The 16,595-nt window shown below is 38.3% G+C and overlaps 1 protein-coding gene across 5 annotated transcripts in view; it reads right to left on the bottom strand.

Annotated features, from left to right (window-relative positions):
- Positions 1–1,106: 1,106 nt before the first annotated feature.
- CDK6 (cyclin dependent kinase 6) overlaps positions 1,107–16,595 on the bottom strand; it is a 143,448-nt gene continuing 127,959 nt past the window's right edge. For 4 of the 5 annotated variants that reach the window (XM_087774854.1, XM_087774865.1, XM_087774881.1 and 1 more), the window contains exon 8: positions 1,107–14,882. In XM_087774854.1, the coding sequence (XP_087630980.1) occupies positions 14,736–14,882 (147 nt within the window). In that variant the 3' untranslated portion in view covers positions 1,107–14,735. The remainder of the gene's footprint in view (positions 14,883–16,595) is intronic. The other variant, XR_015708263.1, reaches the window with a different exon arrangement.

Below are 16,595 nucleotides of genomic sequence, written 5' to 3'. Positions count from 1 at the left end.
GCTGGATTGCTGCTCGTAATCTTATAATGTGCTTAAAGACTAATTTGGAATGTCACATAATGTAAAGGTAGCTACTGTTTTTATTTAACGCTGCATCACATCTGCAGTGTGTATAACCATGTTTTGTAAAGGACTTTCTTGGGTCCTTGTATTTTCCAGGGGCAGAACAAAGTTTTGAGTTGAAGTTATAAAATCCTTTGTGGCTTTGGGGTCTGGTTAGCTTTGCAGTCATTTCTGTCTAGAGCTTTCATCCAGAAGCTGAAATCTGCTTGGGTGCTTGAGCTAATAGTTTTGAGATTCCTACGTCTGGTGGCTCATTGGAGGCCTTGTTAGTAGAAACTGCTTGTATCCTGCTCTAAAGAGCACTTAATGATCTTTACAATAAGCTGAAGCTTTATTCGAGTTGTTTTGATGAGGATTTTTTGGTTGGCTAGGAGTGAAGACAGAAAATATGCATCTGGTTTTAGGGTTTGATGTCGTGTCATTTCGTGTTTGACTCAAAACACACACTTTTACCATTTCTATATACCCAGAAACGTTACTAGTCGTATTTATAGCCAATCAAGAAAAAACTGTCAATCAATAAAGTGTGCTCAGATTCTTAAAAGATGGAAGATGAAAGCAGCAGAATTTTTAGGAATACACAAATGCCACGCACGTTTGTGCAACATTTGGATCGAGTAACATTTGGGGAAAATGATGCATTTCATGAATGACTGAGAGCCATTATAGCTGAATTAAAGCACAATTTGCCTAAACCAAACCAAAGATTTCAGTAAAGACAAACTAGCGCTGAACTATATAGCGTTCATAGCGTTGCAACAATTTTATGCTTTTGAAAGAAAAAGTGATCACTCAAATTTTAATTTTTTTAAATGGAATTCGTGCTAGGTAAGCAATAAAGTAGTTCAGAAATGAGAAATCAGGACAAATGAGGTTAGATTTTTATAAAACTAAAGGTATGTGGTAAGGTGTTTGAAAGGGGGTGTGTGTGCTTACGTTTCTGTGTCTGGTTGTGTGTAAGTTTGTTGATTTGCTAGAATATCCAGGGTGTTGAGAAAGACACTTACAAACATAAAAACTAGAAAACAATGTTGCTAATTTTCTGTATTTAATATACAATACTTACTGCATTTGTATTCATTTTACATTTTTAGATAAAAGAAAAATATAGCTAGAAAGGTGAAGTAAACCTCAGGAAAGCAGTTTTAAATACAAAACTAATTTTTTGCCTTTTTACTTTCCAATAATTTGGGAACAACTAAAAAGAACTTGACACCGTGAAAATTTTTATTATATTGATTTTCATACTGAACCCTCAGCACCCAACAATAAATACACAACTTTGCTTTTCTTGCACTGCCAGCAGCAAAACGTTCAGTTCCAAAGGACTGTAATTCTGATATAATACAATATTGATAACCTTCTGTGTGCCTTAATTTAATTTCACTGTATTGACACATGATTATTTTTGCAGTCAACCATCTTTACAAACTTGTAAAAGCTAAAGAATATGTTATATGGTAAGGTGCATGCTTAAAAGAGTATGCTCCGATGAACTTCAATGCAGTCAACGTGAAGTAGCCCCAGCTGAGGGTGGTAAAGCAGAAAGCCCCGTAGGGTGAAATTTGGGCCACAGAGCAGGCATGCAGTTAGACCAAAGGGCTTTGTCTGAAAGCTTGCAAAGGGAGCTCTAGAGTTTCCCGAGTGCCTGCATTATTGCCCAGCCATTCTGTACAGCAGAAACATACTTTTTTTCCAATGCGTATATGGTAATCAGCAGCTGTGCAAGAAGAGGAGAGAGGCTGCAAGATTTCATGTACAGCAATGGTGCAATATTTTTATATACCACAGTTTGCATGTTGTAGCCCCTTGATGTCATATTGATGACTAAAAGGTAAACCAGTACATTTGAGTAACAATTCAAGAAATCACCGTTACGTTCTTCTGTACCTCTGTAGGTGATACTGTGTTGCACACATAGGTGATTTTAATGCTGAATGCAAAGAATGTAAAGAACACTGTATAGTAATTATTAAGCACAGAGAATAAAAAAAAATGATGCACCTTTAAAAGAAACAGTAACACACGCACCTTTTCATGTTTGTACCCTGATTAAAAGAACATCGTGAATTTCAAGTATGAAGTGATACAGTGAAATCATGTCCTGTGAATAGGTATCAATGGTCATCTAGGTAGTACAGTTTGCACCGTAGGTAACTTTCCACCTTGCAAAATAAAATCCTACTGCATATGTAGGTAAAGTGACTTGAAATGCTGAAACTCGACGTGCCAGCTGTTTTGCTGGTATAAGCTGATATAATGCTGTAGAAGTCAACAGGACTATGCTGATTTTCACCAGCCGAGTATATGCCCTAAGGTGAATGAAAAAAAAATATTCAAAACTGCTTTGCATGTTTTCCTTGAATTATCAAATCCTAGACACCTCCAGAGCAAATTATGTTTTATTACAAAAACGGGAAAAAAAGGAGAAAAAATAAGCCAAACAGCATTAGAGACTGTTTTAACTTTCTGAATGTTTTTCATGCTATTTTTTGTAAAATCATACTGAGAAACAAAGGTACCGAGACAGATTTTGATTTGCTAATGGACGTTGGTCTGATGTAGTATCAATTAATAAAGTTACTCTGGATGTGTCTCAGAAGCTGTCCTCACTGTTCATAGTATTCTGTAAACCTGAAAACACAAAGTTTAATAATGCCTTTTTTGAGAACATAAAACTTATCTTGCAGATTCTGAAACCAGTATCCCATGAGGGTTCCAAACAGGCTTTACTTTGTACACGTCTTCGGTTAACTTCAGTGGGATTTGTGACACGTAAGGTAGGCACACATGGAGTGTCTGGAGCAGTAAGAACTGAATCTTATTGCTGATACATTTCTGTACCAGCATCATGCTTTTCTCCACATATCCCGATGCCACTGAGAAGTGCACTTCTGAACTTTTGTATAAAAAAGTAATGAATAGAAATTTTAAGAGAAGTAATGTTACTAGAGTTAAGATTTTTATCACACATTACCATTTATATAGTATTCTTGCTCATTTACTAAGCTTAAGTATCTTTACGTAGACCTGAGCTGCCTGACACTGAAATTTGTAGACTTACGAGGTCAAATTCTTGGTTTAATTTAACTGTAGTCAGTGGAGTTACAACAAGAGTAAATTATGCTAAATGATTTAAAATACTTTGAAACCCCAATTCTATTTCATGCAATTGTCCATGCACAAAAAAACCCACCTAAATTTGCTGCCTTTATGCTTTTGTTTAGTCAACAACCTTACTTAAAGCCCAGACGGGCAATGTTATCACTGCAAAAAGCTTTCTTCAGTTACAAGATGCCACACAAACTTGGCCCCTGGCTTAAGCATCTGGAATAGACAGATACCTGCTGGACCTGCAACAAACAAAATAAAGCCAAAGGCAGCCTATGTAATGTTTTCTAATTTTAATTTTTCAGAGAACATTCCCCCACTATGTGTAAAATTAGCTCTACAATAGCATTTCAAGGTAATCTGCTTATTCCTTTACATATTAAAACAAACAAAAATACCCTAAAGCATAAAAAATACTACATCTGAACACACATACTACTCTAGTTGCAAAACTCAATGTACAGTATGAAGCTTATTTAAATTTTTTTTTGACTGACCTACCTTTCTGCCTCTCTATGAAACTAGCTTTACTTCGACAACCATAGAATTCTATGATTCTAACCAAAATGTATACTAAATGCAAATAAACAATAAAGCAGCAAGACTCGACACATTTTTTGGCAACTACCCTTTCACAGGACTAGTGTGTTTTCATAAGAAATAAAATACTGAATTATAATAGCAATAATTTAGGTTAATGTCAAATAACTTGCAGATAAATGTGTCCACATCTTCAATAAACGCTGACCCCATTTACTGGTGTCTTGGTGCTGTTATTAACCATGTGTCCTCACAACTACAGTCAATTGCTAAAGGAAAGCCTTTTTCTGCAAATACTTTTTGTGAGCGCCTGTACTCCCATGAGTAACCCCTCTCAGCTCTGGGGGACTGCTCAGGTGAGGCATGGTTTTCATGTGTTTGCATACTTGGGCCTTCAGACTGAAGAGTATCAAGCTAGTGAGGAAATACACTCTGTTACACAGAAAGTAGAAGACAGACATACAGACGAAAGCACCCTGTGATGCTTATGGGGGTTATAATATAACCATAGTTTCCAAAGTGTACAGTTCGACTTCTAAGACATCCTTTTGAGGGTATAATTTTTCTTTAACTAGAGCATTCAAAGACATTATACTTTTAAAGCTGTTCAAAGTAATGCAGCTAAATATTACATTAAGAATAAAACCCATAAGAGAGTCAATGGCAGATACAGACCACTTAAATGAGTTGGAATGAAATGGACCATAAATAGATTAATCTGAACACCTGAAAAGAATTTACAAAGAAATTAAACGCTGAAAGAATAAATGAGTGCCTGTGGGCTTGGTTTCAGTGCCAAAATCATACAGCTTTGTGTAGAAAACAGATTCTAGCAGAAAAATAAATGGCATCTTTATATTTTCTCCATCTGAAGTATTTTAAAATGTGTTTCTTGCTTTAACAGAAGTGACTGTCTTGCCTGTGAAAGCTGCCTGGCTAAGAGTCCTCGAGACTCTTTCAGGCCCTGTTTCAATTGGAACCAGCTCTCATTCCTTACCGAAAAGCACCACCATAAGTTCAACTTCTTTTGCCCACATTGCTGTGACTCTAAGTGGGTTGTAGGAGGGGAGTTCAGTCCCCAGGAAAAGAGATTTTGAACACTGCGGAGGATGACAGAGAGGTTATTTAACAGTGCTGAATGCAAGGAAGGGGTCACGGATATTGAATTCTATTTGTTGGAATCTAAACAGAGACAAATGATTCACTTAATATTGACCACCAGAGAGCTATCAAAATTGTTAGACAGTGCTGGCCTGCTCTGGTTTTAAGCTGGTAAACTAGAGTAATGCTTTTCTATTTGACTTATTATGCACAACAGGAAGGAGAATGGTGGTGGTGGAGGTGAAATAAAACAAATCAAAACAAAACAAAGCTGGAAAACCACTGGGTTGCGAGACATCTAGGGAGAAAAAGGAAAGATTGGATCAATCTCTGCAGTTCCTTCAGCCACTAATCTCATGACACTGCAGTCCTTCTATCATGCTATGATAGGTAACTTCAGTTCAAAATGTGCATGGCAATCAATACTTTCAAAGCAGCACATCCCCACTGAGCTAATACAAGCCACCTTGTACAACCTCACATCTGCAAACTTCTTGCCAGCATCCAATTTCCGATGTACTTTTTGTTGTAGTTGCAATCCATGGTTACAGCCACCTTTGTTACAAGGGACTCCAAGATAAAGTCCCTGCAAGAAATTGTGATGGATTTTGGGTCTCGCTGGAAAAAGATTGAGAAGCACTTCTTATTTAACTAGCACTCTGCAGACCTAGGCTATATTTTGAATCCAGTTTGGTTTTTTTTTCTATCACCGATGAAGGATGATTGTTTGAGATACATCATCATCCACATGAAATAAAACCCTTTGTCTTTTCCACAGCATGTCCAGAATTCACAGTCATCCTTTTTGTGTAGTGAGAGAGGTTTCTTAAGGGAGTTCTTACAACACTGCTGTTTAAAAATGCAAAAAAGCCAACTGTCATAGAAACAGTAAGCGTACTGTCCCCTCTAGATCCTGGAAAGACTTTTTCTCAGGAGAATGTATCGGGGGTTAAGGTCCGTCTGTGCCTAGTACTTGTGGCAGGGCTCTGTACTCAAAACTGCCATAGCAAAAAGCGAAGGAATGATCTTGATTGCCTACATGCTCCCAAGTAATCTTGAGAGTTGGGGACCTTCATGTACGGAAGAACTGTTTCATACTAGCTCTGCCACATGCTGGGAGGAAACCTCTCCCTGGGAACAGTGATCTCGGGGGAAGGGAAGGGGGGTAAGCAATAGGAGGTTGGTGTTGCTAGTCTTGTTTGTATCCGTTAAAAACTTCTGTATAACAGAAGCATCATTGGCTGCTCTTGTAAACATGTACATCACAGACAGTTGTCCAGGGATCTTCTATACTTAGTAAATAATCTTCTGAATCAAAAATTGTTTTGGCTGATCAAGCACATTATGTTCAATCTAATCTATCCTAGCTCATCTCTTTGCTTGAACCATATTGTTCAATATTGTTATATTCAATATTGTTATATTCAATATTGTTATATTCTTCTGCAGCATTTCCCAGTTCTTAATGAGAAGCAAGGAAAAACTATAGTACAAATCACTGGCTGCCTGCAGACTCGGGGCGGGGGGGGTGCAGAATCACAGGGCAGTAATTTAGCTCACAGCTTCTTCAGTGGCCGTGGAAGTATCAGCAGGGTCAGATGCAAGTGACAGGTAATTAAGCATCACTGCAGTGAGAGGAAGCAGGGTGTTGAAAGACTGTTGAGGAGAAGACTCCCCAAGGCTTCTTTCACAGTGTCACAGTAGGATGATCTGGGATAAGGAAAGGACGGTGTGAGTGGCTGGGTGATCTATCACTATATGTATTTAACAAATGCCAGAGAATTACTGTGTAGAATTAGAGGTTTTCCCTCCCTGGAACTGTGCAATTTGTCTTTGTGCCAAGCCTAGTTGCTCATGCTTAATGGAAGGACCAAAATTAGCCGCTCTGTGCCAACACTTACCCAGCCACCCACACATATGGACTAAACACAACAAAATGCTACACAGGCCTTGTATTCTGTATTTTTGGAGGTGGCATAACAATAGTTAATGGTAGCTCTCAGGTTGGTACAGCAGCTCAGAAAGCTCCATTCCTGCTGTACAACCTACTAAAAGACTTTTTTTTCCATGGCAGATGGTTCTGTAGTATTACTTACACTGGGTGTCAGACAGAGTTGCTAGGCTCTCAGACTTGCTCCTGTAAGACAGTGAACCACCTGGACTGATCCAGCAAAACTTGCATGTGGATAATCTGATCAAAATCCAAGTGCTCAAAAACATGCCATTTTGTATTGCCAAAGGATTTTCAATTTGCGGCAGGAGTCAGCTCACAATGCACAACGATGGTGCACGCTAATGGACACCGTTAGTGGCTCTCCTGCATTAGAGCTGTACGTTCTCCATGTCTGCAGCTGAACTACAGGCACTGTCTCTGTGGCCAGCTTAATCTGCTCTCAAGCTGTCTCATAAGACTATTTTTTTTTATATATCTACACAGAAAAACCTCTAGTTTCTGCAAAATCTGATTTCAAAAATAGAGCTGTTGCTATGTTGAAAAACTGCACTGGAACTCATGACTTGAGTTGGCATAATAAGTATCTATCTGGAACTAAAATCCCGTGCAAGAGTCTTTCTTTATCATCTATGCTTATGAAAGTGAATGACAGGAGAAAAAAAAACACATGGGAAAAAAGTCTTCCCCCTACACTTATACATAACTTTTCCACATATTCAAATTCACTTGCCAAAATTGTCCTGAACTCTCCTAATCTCTGCCCATTTTTCCTATCTTTGCAGCACTTCCCAAATTTCCTCCCTCATCTAGCTACTCAAAATTGATCCTAACATTCAATAACTGTTTTTTTTAAAAAAAAAAAGGCTGAGGATTTGCATAACGTGACATACGTATGAAACATGGAATAAGAGGAAAGGCTGCATATTGTAGAACGTTAATTACAAACTCTTTAGGAGTAATTGCATGAAGGAAGCTGGCAGTCTGTGAAAAGCCATTTTCCATTCAGTAGCAGAGACTGTGCTCTTTGGCTGGGTTTAACACGAGCATGTCCATGGGAGCAAGTATGCATGTAAACACTAGAAAATGTGGTTTCTTCTGGCATGTGGATGGGTTTAAGGTGCAGAAAGCTAAATAGTGTGGATGCAAATTTAGGTCGCTCAAAAATGGACAGTGAGCTTGAGAGCTTTACAGCATAACCATGTAGGCATCACCAAAGTAAATCACAAGTTAAACATTACCTGTTTTCCCTTCTCCTTTCAGTCAAATAGTATAGGCTGCTTTAGTGCAAACGAACATTTAAATGGTAGTTAGAATAAGTTCATACTTGGATTCGTTTCTTCCGCAAAACCCTATCAACTTTGCAAGGTCAGTGAAAAAGTATCAGTTTCAATGCATATTTAATACACATTGTTTGTAGTTACATTTTTCATATTATAAATATGCTCCTTTTCCCTTATCCCAATAATATTTTCCCAGTAGTTCCTTAACTTCCTTCCTCCTTTTTAATCTTTACAAGGTGTCAGTTGTTTTTTGTTTGTTTTTTTTTTTTTTTTACAAGAAGGCAATATCTTTTGTCTGATCTTTTTTGAAAACAAAAAATCTACTCTACCACAATCATCCAGTATCAAAATACCCATAGCAGAACCTCTTCTAACTTTCTCTAGCCATGCAAAAGTCTCATTGACATTGGGCTGGATGAAGTCCACCAATATATTCTAACACAGATAAAACATTTAATCTGAAGGAAAAAATGCCATATGGTTAGGGAGTTTTGGTTTGTCTTAACTGTTTTGCACAGTCTTTCAGTGAAGGCTGGAAATTTGAATATTGCAGAAGCTTTCAAAGGACTTTTTCTTTAAGTCAAAGCAAATTTGCCAGTAACTTCACTCACAGCAACCTTGGGCTTTTCTGCCCAGAAAGCAAAAGGCTCATCTAAGCATGGTGCTGGCTAATTTCAGCTTTTGCTGAACACATAAAGAACTGATGGTATCTACTTGGCCTTGCAGAATGAACTTTGAGAACAAGTTCCTATTTAATTCAGTTCTGTTTGGGTGCCTCTCACTGTCTGAATTAAAAACATATACCTAATTTTCAGGAATATATTTTTAATGGAAAAATATAACCATTTCAAAATGCTGAGTGTTTCAGCTAAAAGAATGATTTTTAGCCGGTTTCTGCAAGAACTCAATGAGCCATTTTTTATATTATCTGTGCACACTGCTCCTAAGTGTTTTTTATGGTTCTTATACTGTGTATATATTGCATATCAGTACACAATACTTGCTAAGCTTCAAATTAAAGGGAAGAAATAACACTTGGCAAAAGTATATTTGTCAGTTCATATGTCCACATCTTTCTTCTTTTAATGGCCTAGTTCATTTAAATCGATGAGAAAGCTTCTTCCTGTTTTACATAAATTACTCGAATTTGATGGTTAGAGAGTCTGGAACTGGAATTATATTACAACCATTATCTAACAATTTGCAAAACAAAGATGCATAATAAAATAAATAGCTCACAAATAAAACTCGTATTTGAGTTGTATAGCCTCTTAGACTGTTAAAATTGTAGTCATGTTTTTGCACACCTGAACTGTACTTGCACAAAAAAACCTGGCTATGAAAATGAAACTTGGAAGGTTAAACATATAAAATCCCATTTACTTTTCTAGAGATTGTTTCTGAATTTTTTCTTCATGGAAAGTAATCTGTATACTCCAATACTTAGCAATCAAAAAGAAGTAAAAGTGATAGCTTATTAACAGTCAGTCACTGAAGATTTCAGTATATAACATGTTATTATTCTCTGTGAAAGTAAAAATATATTTTTTAAATTTTCCTGCACAACTGCAGTTTGGAAAAATGTTTTTTCTAATATACTAATTTCAAGAAAATCATTTGCACATTAAGAGAAGTGTGAAATCCTGTTAACATCAAAAAAAGATCTTGATATTTAGAAGCAGTTTTGTAGCAATAAAATAAATATGTTAGGTTCCTAAGCTTGTGATCAATTCAAGCTTCAAGCATAACACAACAAAATCACTCTAATAGCCTAGTATCTTCTAATTCACATTGTATATAAAAATCAATCTATTCCTGAAACTACTGTATATGAAAAATACTAGTGAAGTGGTTCTATAAAACAGAGTTCTTTTAGAATAAACTTCCTCATTAGTCAACTGTGTCTTATACATGGAACATAATTAATTTATGTGGCCTTTTAAGCCAAACTGTGTGGTTTATGATTCATATACATATTTGACAACTGATGTGTTTTCAGTTGTGAGTCAGATAAGTGCTCCAAGTTTGTTGGCTAAAAGACCAAAACAGCATGTTTCTCTTTATTTTCCATATTAAAGTTGGCCTAATACCTAACAGCAGAGAGAATTATATGTATAATAAAACATGCTTCTCAAAGACAGTGAGTGAACCTGTGAAAAGTAGCATGGCACAATATTTTCTTCTTATTCACCAAAACAACCATCGAGCATAAAAACCCCATAAGAGTTATGATGCTATATACCATCCCCCCTGCAGAATATGCTCAAATGCTACAACTTACTGATTCCTTTTACGTAAAAGGCTCTGTACACATAGCACCAAATTTCATTATTTTGCAAACATGATGTCCCCATTTTTTGGTGTGTTTTAGGACAGAAGCAACAGAGAAAGGCACTCTAACATTTACCATTGTGGACTAATAGGCTGAAAAAACCTGGAGTGTGGGCACAGCCTACACAGAAATATGCACAAATCCTATTTTTAGAATTTTACTTGGCACACAGAAGGTAACATAGGTGTATGCAAAACTAAGGGTAAGCAGGAGGTGCACAAAGAGATTCTTTTTTAATCATCGGTTCTGGGCTGCTGGACTAAAAGAAGCAACACTTGGTAACAGGAACGTAAGGGACACTGACGCTGTGTAGCTATTGATAACTTGGAAGAATCTTGCTGGAAATAGCACCTGTGAGTGTCACTGAAACTTGTTTCCGTAGGGGAGCTGAAGGAGAAGAACTGGAGAGCTAGAGTGAGCATGGAGACAGGGTGGAGAGAGAAAAGGGCTGCTCCAGATGTATTGCTATGGTTCAGCAATTAGCACTTCACTAGCTGGCTTTGGTGTTCTTTTACCTTGGCTATTGGGTCTGTTTTTCCTGCAGAATTATGTAGCAGTGATAAAAAAAAGGTTGGTGGGAGACAGAAATTGCTCCTTCCATTACTTAGAACACCCTGTTCTCTGCTGAGAAAAGCACAGTGCCTGGTTGTGAGTGCTCTAGGAGCTAAACATCTATACTTATTTTTAATATATTTTATGTTATTCAGTGTTTTTTAGCTGCTGTTGAACTGCTCCTGTAGAACACATACAGGCATAGTTATTGCTAAGAAGAATTGCACTCTGAAGGGTGTTTACACACCCTTTAAAGGGTGTATGAAGAGTTTTCATCACAGTCTGGAACATGCGTGTCAAGGAGCACTTTCTTTTTCAGATATACAATTCCTACATCCTACACATATGGCAGTAATGAGTAAAGGTACTCAAATACTAGAGCTATACCAGTAAAATTAAAAGAGCAAGGGCATGGGCTCGAGCACAGTCCCAGAGTTGTCTGTACTGTCTAATTATGAGCATGATTCCTGGCATGATTTTAGCCAGTGCCAGCACTTTGCTCAGCCAGAGAACAGGCTTTCTCCATTTACTAGTGTAAGTGAAGCCCCACAGTTTGGGAGGGAAGACTGGAATAAGAGCAAGCCTATGGTGTGTCAAATGGAATTTCTTCCTAAAGAGATTTTGAAAAGGAGATAATTTGAAGTCGTTGGTCCTTTGAATCTAGGCCCTTGCTACCACAAGGACCCCATTAGATAAATGGTTTTCCTAACCCTGCCAAGACAGAACTTAGATTTCTTTTTTGTTCCTGCCATTCCCACTGGAAGGATGTTCCAGAAGGTGACCATTAATGCAGCCCTTCTCAAGCTGTTCTCCTGAATACTCCCATTTATAACCTGATCCTATATTAGACAACATACAGCACCACGTTGCAGAAGCTCTGCTACTAATTCCATAAGCCAGCCCCTGCTTTTCTCTGCTGCTCTCTGAGCTCTTCTTCTGATACTACTGATTGGGAAATACTGCTCCAGTAGTTAACTTCCTTGTGATTTCCATATTCTCATTAGTTTTGGCCAACACTAACCTTTGGCTTCAAGTGCTTTCCTCCCTCCTTTTTGTTTTACCCTAATAATGTACCTACATCCGGCAATCATATTCTCTTCTAGCCTTTGCTTCGCTAAGCTTAATACAACAAGCTCCTCTAACACGGAACAGATGCACATCTCTATCTGAGAGTTTTGAGCCTAATTTGAAAATACCCTCTCCTCCCCTACATTTTCACCCTATGTTAGTTGTTGGAGAGCTCTGGGAGAGTTCCCTGACAGCTGCTGGAAAGCCACACCAGCTGAATGCCCTGATAAAGTATGTATGATAGCTCGGCGCTACGTGAAATGAAGAATGTTTTTAAAAGTGGTAAACTGTGGAGAAAACTTTTCTATTTGTTACTGTCACAAGATTCTCCTGAATTTTGGCTCTGTTTGTTGCTCTAATTAGTGTTTAAAAATGGTTAGCAGAAATGTCACTCTGGCCCATCCCTTTCTATGAATGTTAAAACATATTCACACTCAGGTCCATTGACCCATGGAGGAACAGGGCTGGGACAACACCAGTGCAATGGGTTCGCGGCTCCCCTTGGATGTAGGAACAGAGAGAATGACAGAGGCAAGGCCAAGATTGGAGGGTTAGCTGCTGTGACCGCTCCCTGGCCTTCAGGAGCTTGCTGCTCGTAGAGCTTGCAAAATTCTTGTGTTATGCGTCTGTGGTATCTCTGTGTGCAGATGCCTCGTGCATGCTCTTGCCAGGCCTAATTTGCAACTTGCCTGTTCATGCTGGTAGGTTTTGCATAGGCATCATTCTGGGCATGAGGAAAAGCACAGGCCACTGCATGCATGCATGCAAGTGGTCCTTTTAAAATCTGGCTTATTTAAAACAGACCTAATTTAACCATATGTCGCATACTTATGTGTCTAACATTAATGAAAAGCTTTATCCAAGAGACAGATAAGATCCACTCACTATCCTAGCAATGGACTTTGTCCCAGACAGTGCAGATAATCTGAAACCGAGTTAACAGTGAAGTTTGCCACAGCAACCAGTCTATCACAGGACTGAGAAACCTGCCAGGGAGATGGCTACTAGTTCCCATGCCATAGCTGGAAAAATTATATTGCTCAACTCACTGCTAAGGACCTGCTTCTGCCAAGTGTGCTGTGAATGAAGATACAATGACGGCTCACTAGCTAGACAAGGTGAAATAGAGATGAGGAAGAGAGAAGCCTAAGGGACTACCACAGGAGCAAGCAAAGCTAGCTGCCTCACTTATCATCATATATACTGCAGTAGTATATACTTATGGTTTTATGGTAAGGGCTAACTCATTGGACCAATATTTTCCCCCAAGTCATATCCAGGTAAATGCACTAAAGTCATGCTAGGGAACAGCTTTTATGGATTTAAAATATTTCTTTTTTCCCAGTACAATATTAAAAAAATAAAAGCTTCTTTTTAAAATACTGAAAATATATTTTAGTTAAGGTAAAAATACTAAATATAAAAAATTTAATGTAATATTTAAAATAACTGTGCTATAAAGGCATGTGAATTGCTTAGTTATTTTGACATTCAATAACGGCACATTAACCCTAGTGGAGAAACATGTGCCAGTATACCCACATGGTGGTTTAGGAGAGAAGCTCATGCATTTCTGCATAGAAAACAAGTCTGCTTAATAAATGACATCGGAGGGGTTTTGAGACAGTAATGTTCATGCACTTATGATGCATGGGGGGCTATTTCAGGTAAGGCAGCGCAGTATACAGCATACAGTTCAGCACAAATACATATCTGGGCTTATTACAGGTATAGGATTCTCTGCTTCTGAACTGGAAATATTTTTTCTATTTTCCTTTTTGGCTGATAATCAGAACAGGTTGAAGGCGAAAATCTCTATTGATTTTCACTGGGCTCTGCTCATGTCTTTGAGCTGCATATCAGAAAATTTGGAATGAGACAAAGAAAATGTGCTTGCAGCTGTTTCCAGCGGGGAATGATGGGTTAGATGATGGGCTAGAATGCACCTGGATTTCAACACAAACTGACCATTTGGAAACTGAAAGAGTCTTTAAGAACAGGACTCTAGAAGATTTTTAAAACACTTGTTTTTTGCAACATGCACACAAACGTAGCTAGATAATAACCCGTTTGTGTATGAAAAAAACTAAAAGTTGAGACATTTATTATGATCACCATCATCACTGTTATTTTTATAGAGCAATTAAATGATAAAATGATCCATCCAAGTTTTCAAGTGGGGAAGCACCTGCATATATGCTATGAAGGAACAGTAGCTGGATGTATTAATGCATGTATGAGTTAACTGCAGGTTGCAGAGATATGATATTTCAATGCTGTTCTTTAAATATCACTGTAAGAGATCACATAATAATAATAAAAAAGTACCAAATCATGCTTCAGCAGCTAGAGAGAGAGATTGCATCATGTTTTGGCAGTGACTCGATCATCCTACTCCACACTGGCAGCATTCAATATTAAAAGGATAAAATGGCAGCAAAACCGGTCAGCAGCTTCTCTTCATCTGGAGTTTTCCCAGGTAAATAAACAAAACAAAAACAAAACAAACATAAAGCTGCAATGGGAGCAGGTCAAAGCCCTGGCCCTTGCGTTGCTCTGATGAAAGTAAACTAGGTGGATTTCCTTGGATAAGCACATCACAATCCCAAAATAAAAGATAAGTGCATAAAACCTCCAAATAATGATCTTTGCTGGAACAGCTATGTGGTTTGTATGGGACAGTGGCTTTGTCAGCTACATGTCTTGTTCATTTATGGTTCATCTTCAGTCAGCATTATGATGCATTCACCTCACTGGAGTTTTGGCTGGATGACATGTGAGAGTCCAGATTCTCCTTGCATTTCTCCAGATCATGGAAATATGGGTGAGAGAGGGCAACATAGGCAGATATTCTCTTGGCTGGATTGAAGGCTAAGCATTTCTGTAGGTATGAAAAGAAGTTGGTTACAGTTAACACTGCTAACATTGCATATATACATTAATGCATGCCACCTTCAATTTATGATCAGTATGAGACACAACAGGGTCTCACTACATGCTGCACGATAAGATGACCATCCACATTAAAACAAGCAGTGGGGTCATAGTATATGAATATGGCATCCCCGAAGCTAATAGAAAATAACAAGTTAGAAAATCCAAGTATTCATAGTTTAGGAAACCCCAGAATTCAGCTTTTCTTGAATTCACGTGCACAGGATGTCTGTCTCACAGACTGCAGGGAGCAACTATTCATCAAGAACTTTTGAATCCCCTCAGTGTTCAATGCACTGTTCTTTTGTGGTTATACAAACATGGACGGCATCATAAGGTATATGTTCATTCCTAGGCTCAGCATTTCTATAGGTGTTGGGTCTTCAACTTTATAGCCTTTGTATGCTAATTTTTTGTGTTCAGTTTCTCCCTCTTTTTCCTAGTTGTACTTTGTTTGCCTTCTTTCCAGAGCCTTATGCCAGCCTTTGTCCAGCCAGCACTGAAATCTCTCCCGTAGCCTTGCGTTTTATACCTTGTTCTTCTCTTTTTCTTCATTCACCTCCAAATAGTATTCTTCCTACTATCCCTGTCTAACCACTTCCTACTTTTACTTTCTTTTCTTGTATCAGAATTCCTATCATTTAACTTCTGAAATATAATTCAGTGACTTCCAGTCCTACTCTCCCCTTCAACCTGTGGCTCCCAGTTCTCATCTCTTTGCCTCACAGGAACAGCTTCCCTTCCCACCTCACCTTCTTCGCATAGATATTTGTCTTATTCCTCCCTCACATCATGCCTCACACTCACTGAGCTCTCTGCCATATTTTATTCCTTGTTGTTTGTTCCCAGAATCTAATTCTTATCCCACGTCTAGCTTCCATTTCCAGGCTGCCTGCAAGCACAACAGATGCGTTTCTCCCCTGTCATTTCAAGCGTCCAGATGTAGTCCAGCTTACCACAGCTGGGAGCTGCAGTCATAAGGACAATGGAGGACGATTTGCTGTTCTGTAGCGATATCGTTGGCCAGAGATAGCAGCTCCTGAAGGGATGCAGCAAGTCTTTCAAGAGTTGCACTGAGCCCACTCTATGGAGCCCATGTGAACCAAGATTTTTTAAAGGCTTCCAGAGAACAAATTTAGCTAGATTTCAACAAGCATGGCAAAAGGCAAACTGAGACAAGGCCATTCCTTAAATTCTATTCCAAGACTGAACTTCAGGGCTGGGGTTTATAACATATCTATAAAAAATGATGGAAATAATTTAATTGAATTCAGTGTTACCAGTTGTACCAGCACAATTTGCTTCTGTTCAATCCTGCCATTTGTAAAAGGCAACAATTGGTGAATTTCAAATCTCAAGTTTTCAGCATTCAATAGAAGGTATGCAGATGTAATCTGCCTCTACAGCCTATTTTCTGCTTTATACTGGGTCCACTATACCATGACAAATGGTAGATCAGTTTTTGTACTCACATCAGGCTTATACTATAAGAATGGCTGAATCAGTGGCACAACAGTGGTCAGTAATGAGGATCTAAGCATAAGGTCTAAAGACAGGTCAAACAGGTACTTCCTTGACACAGTTTCCTAGTCTCTAATTATTCTCAGCTCTGACACATCTTGAGCCAAAGGTGGTGTCTTTGTGCTGATGTTTCACAGAT

Source organism: Nipponia nippon, unplaced genomic scaffold (assembly GCF_047370975.1).
Source record: "Nipponia nippon isolate SJK-2023a ecotype South Korea unplaced genomic scaffold, ASM4737097v1 scaffold_1, whole genome shotgun sequence".
Lineage (NCBI taxonomy): Eukaryota > Metazoa > Chordata > Aves > Pelecaniformes > Threskiornithidae > Nipponia > Nipponia nippon.
Note: the sequence above shows the minus strand (reverse complement) of the source record. Positions and strands in the feature narration are given on the sequence as shown.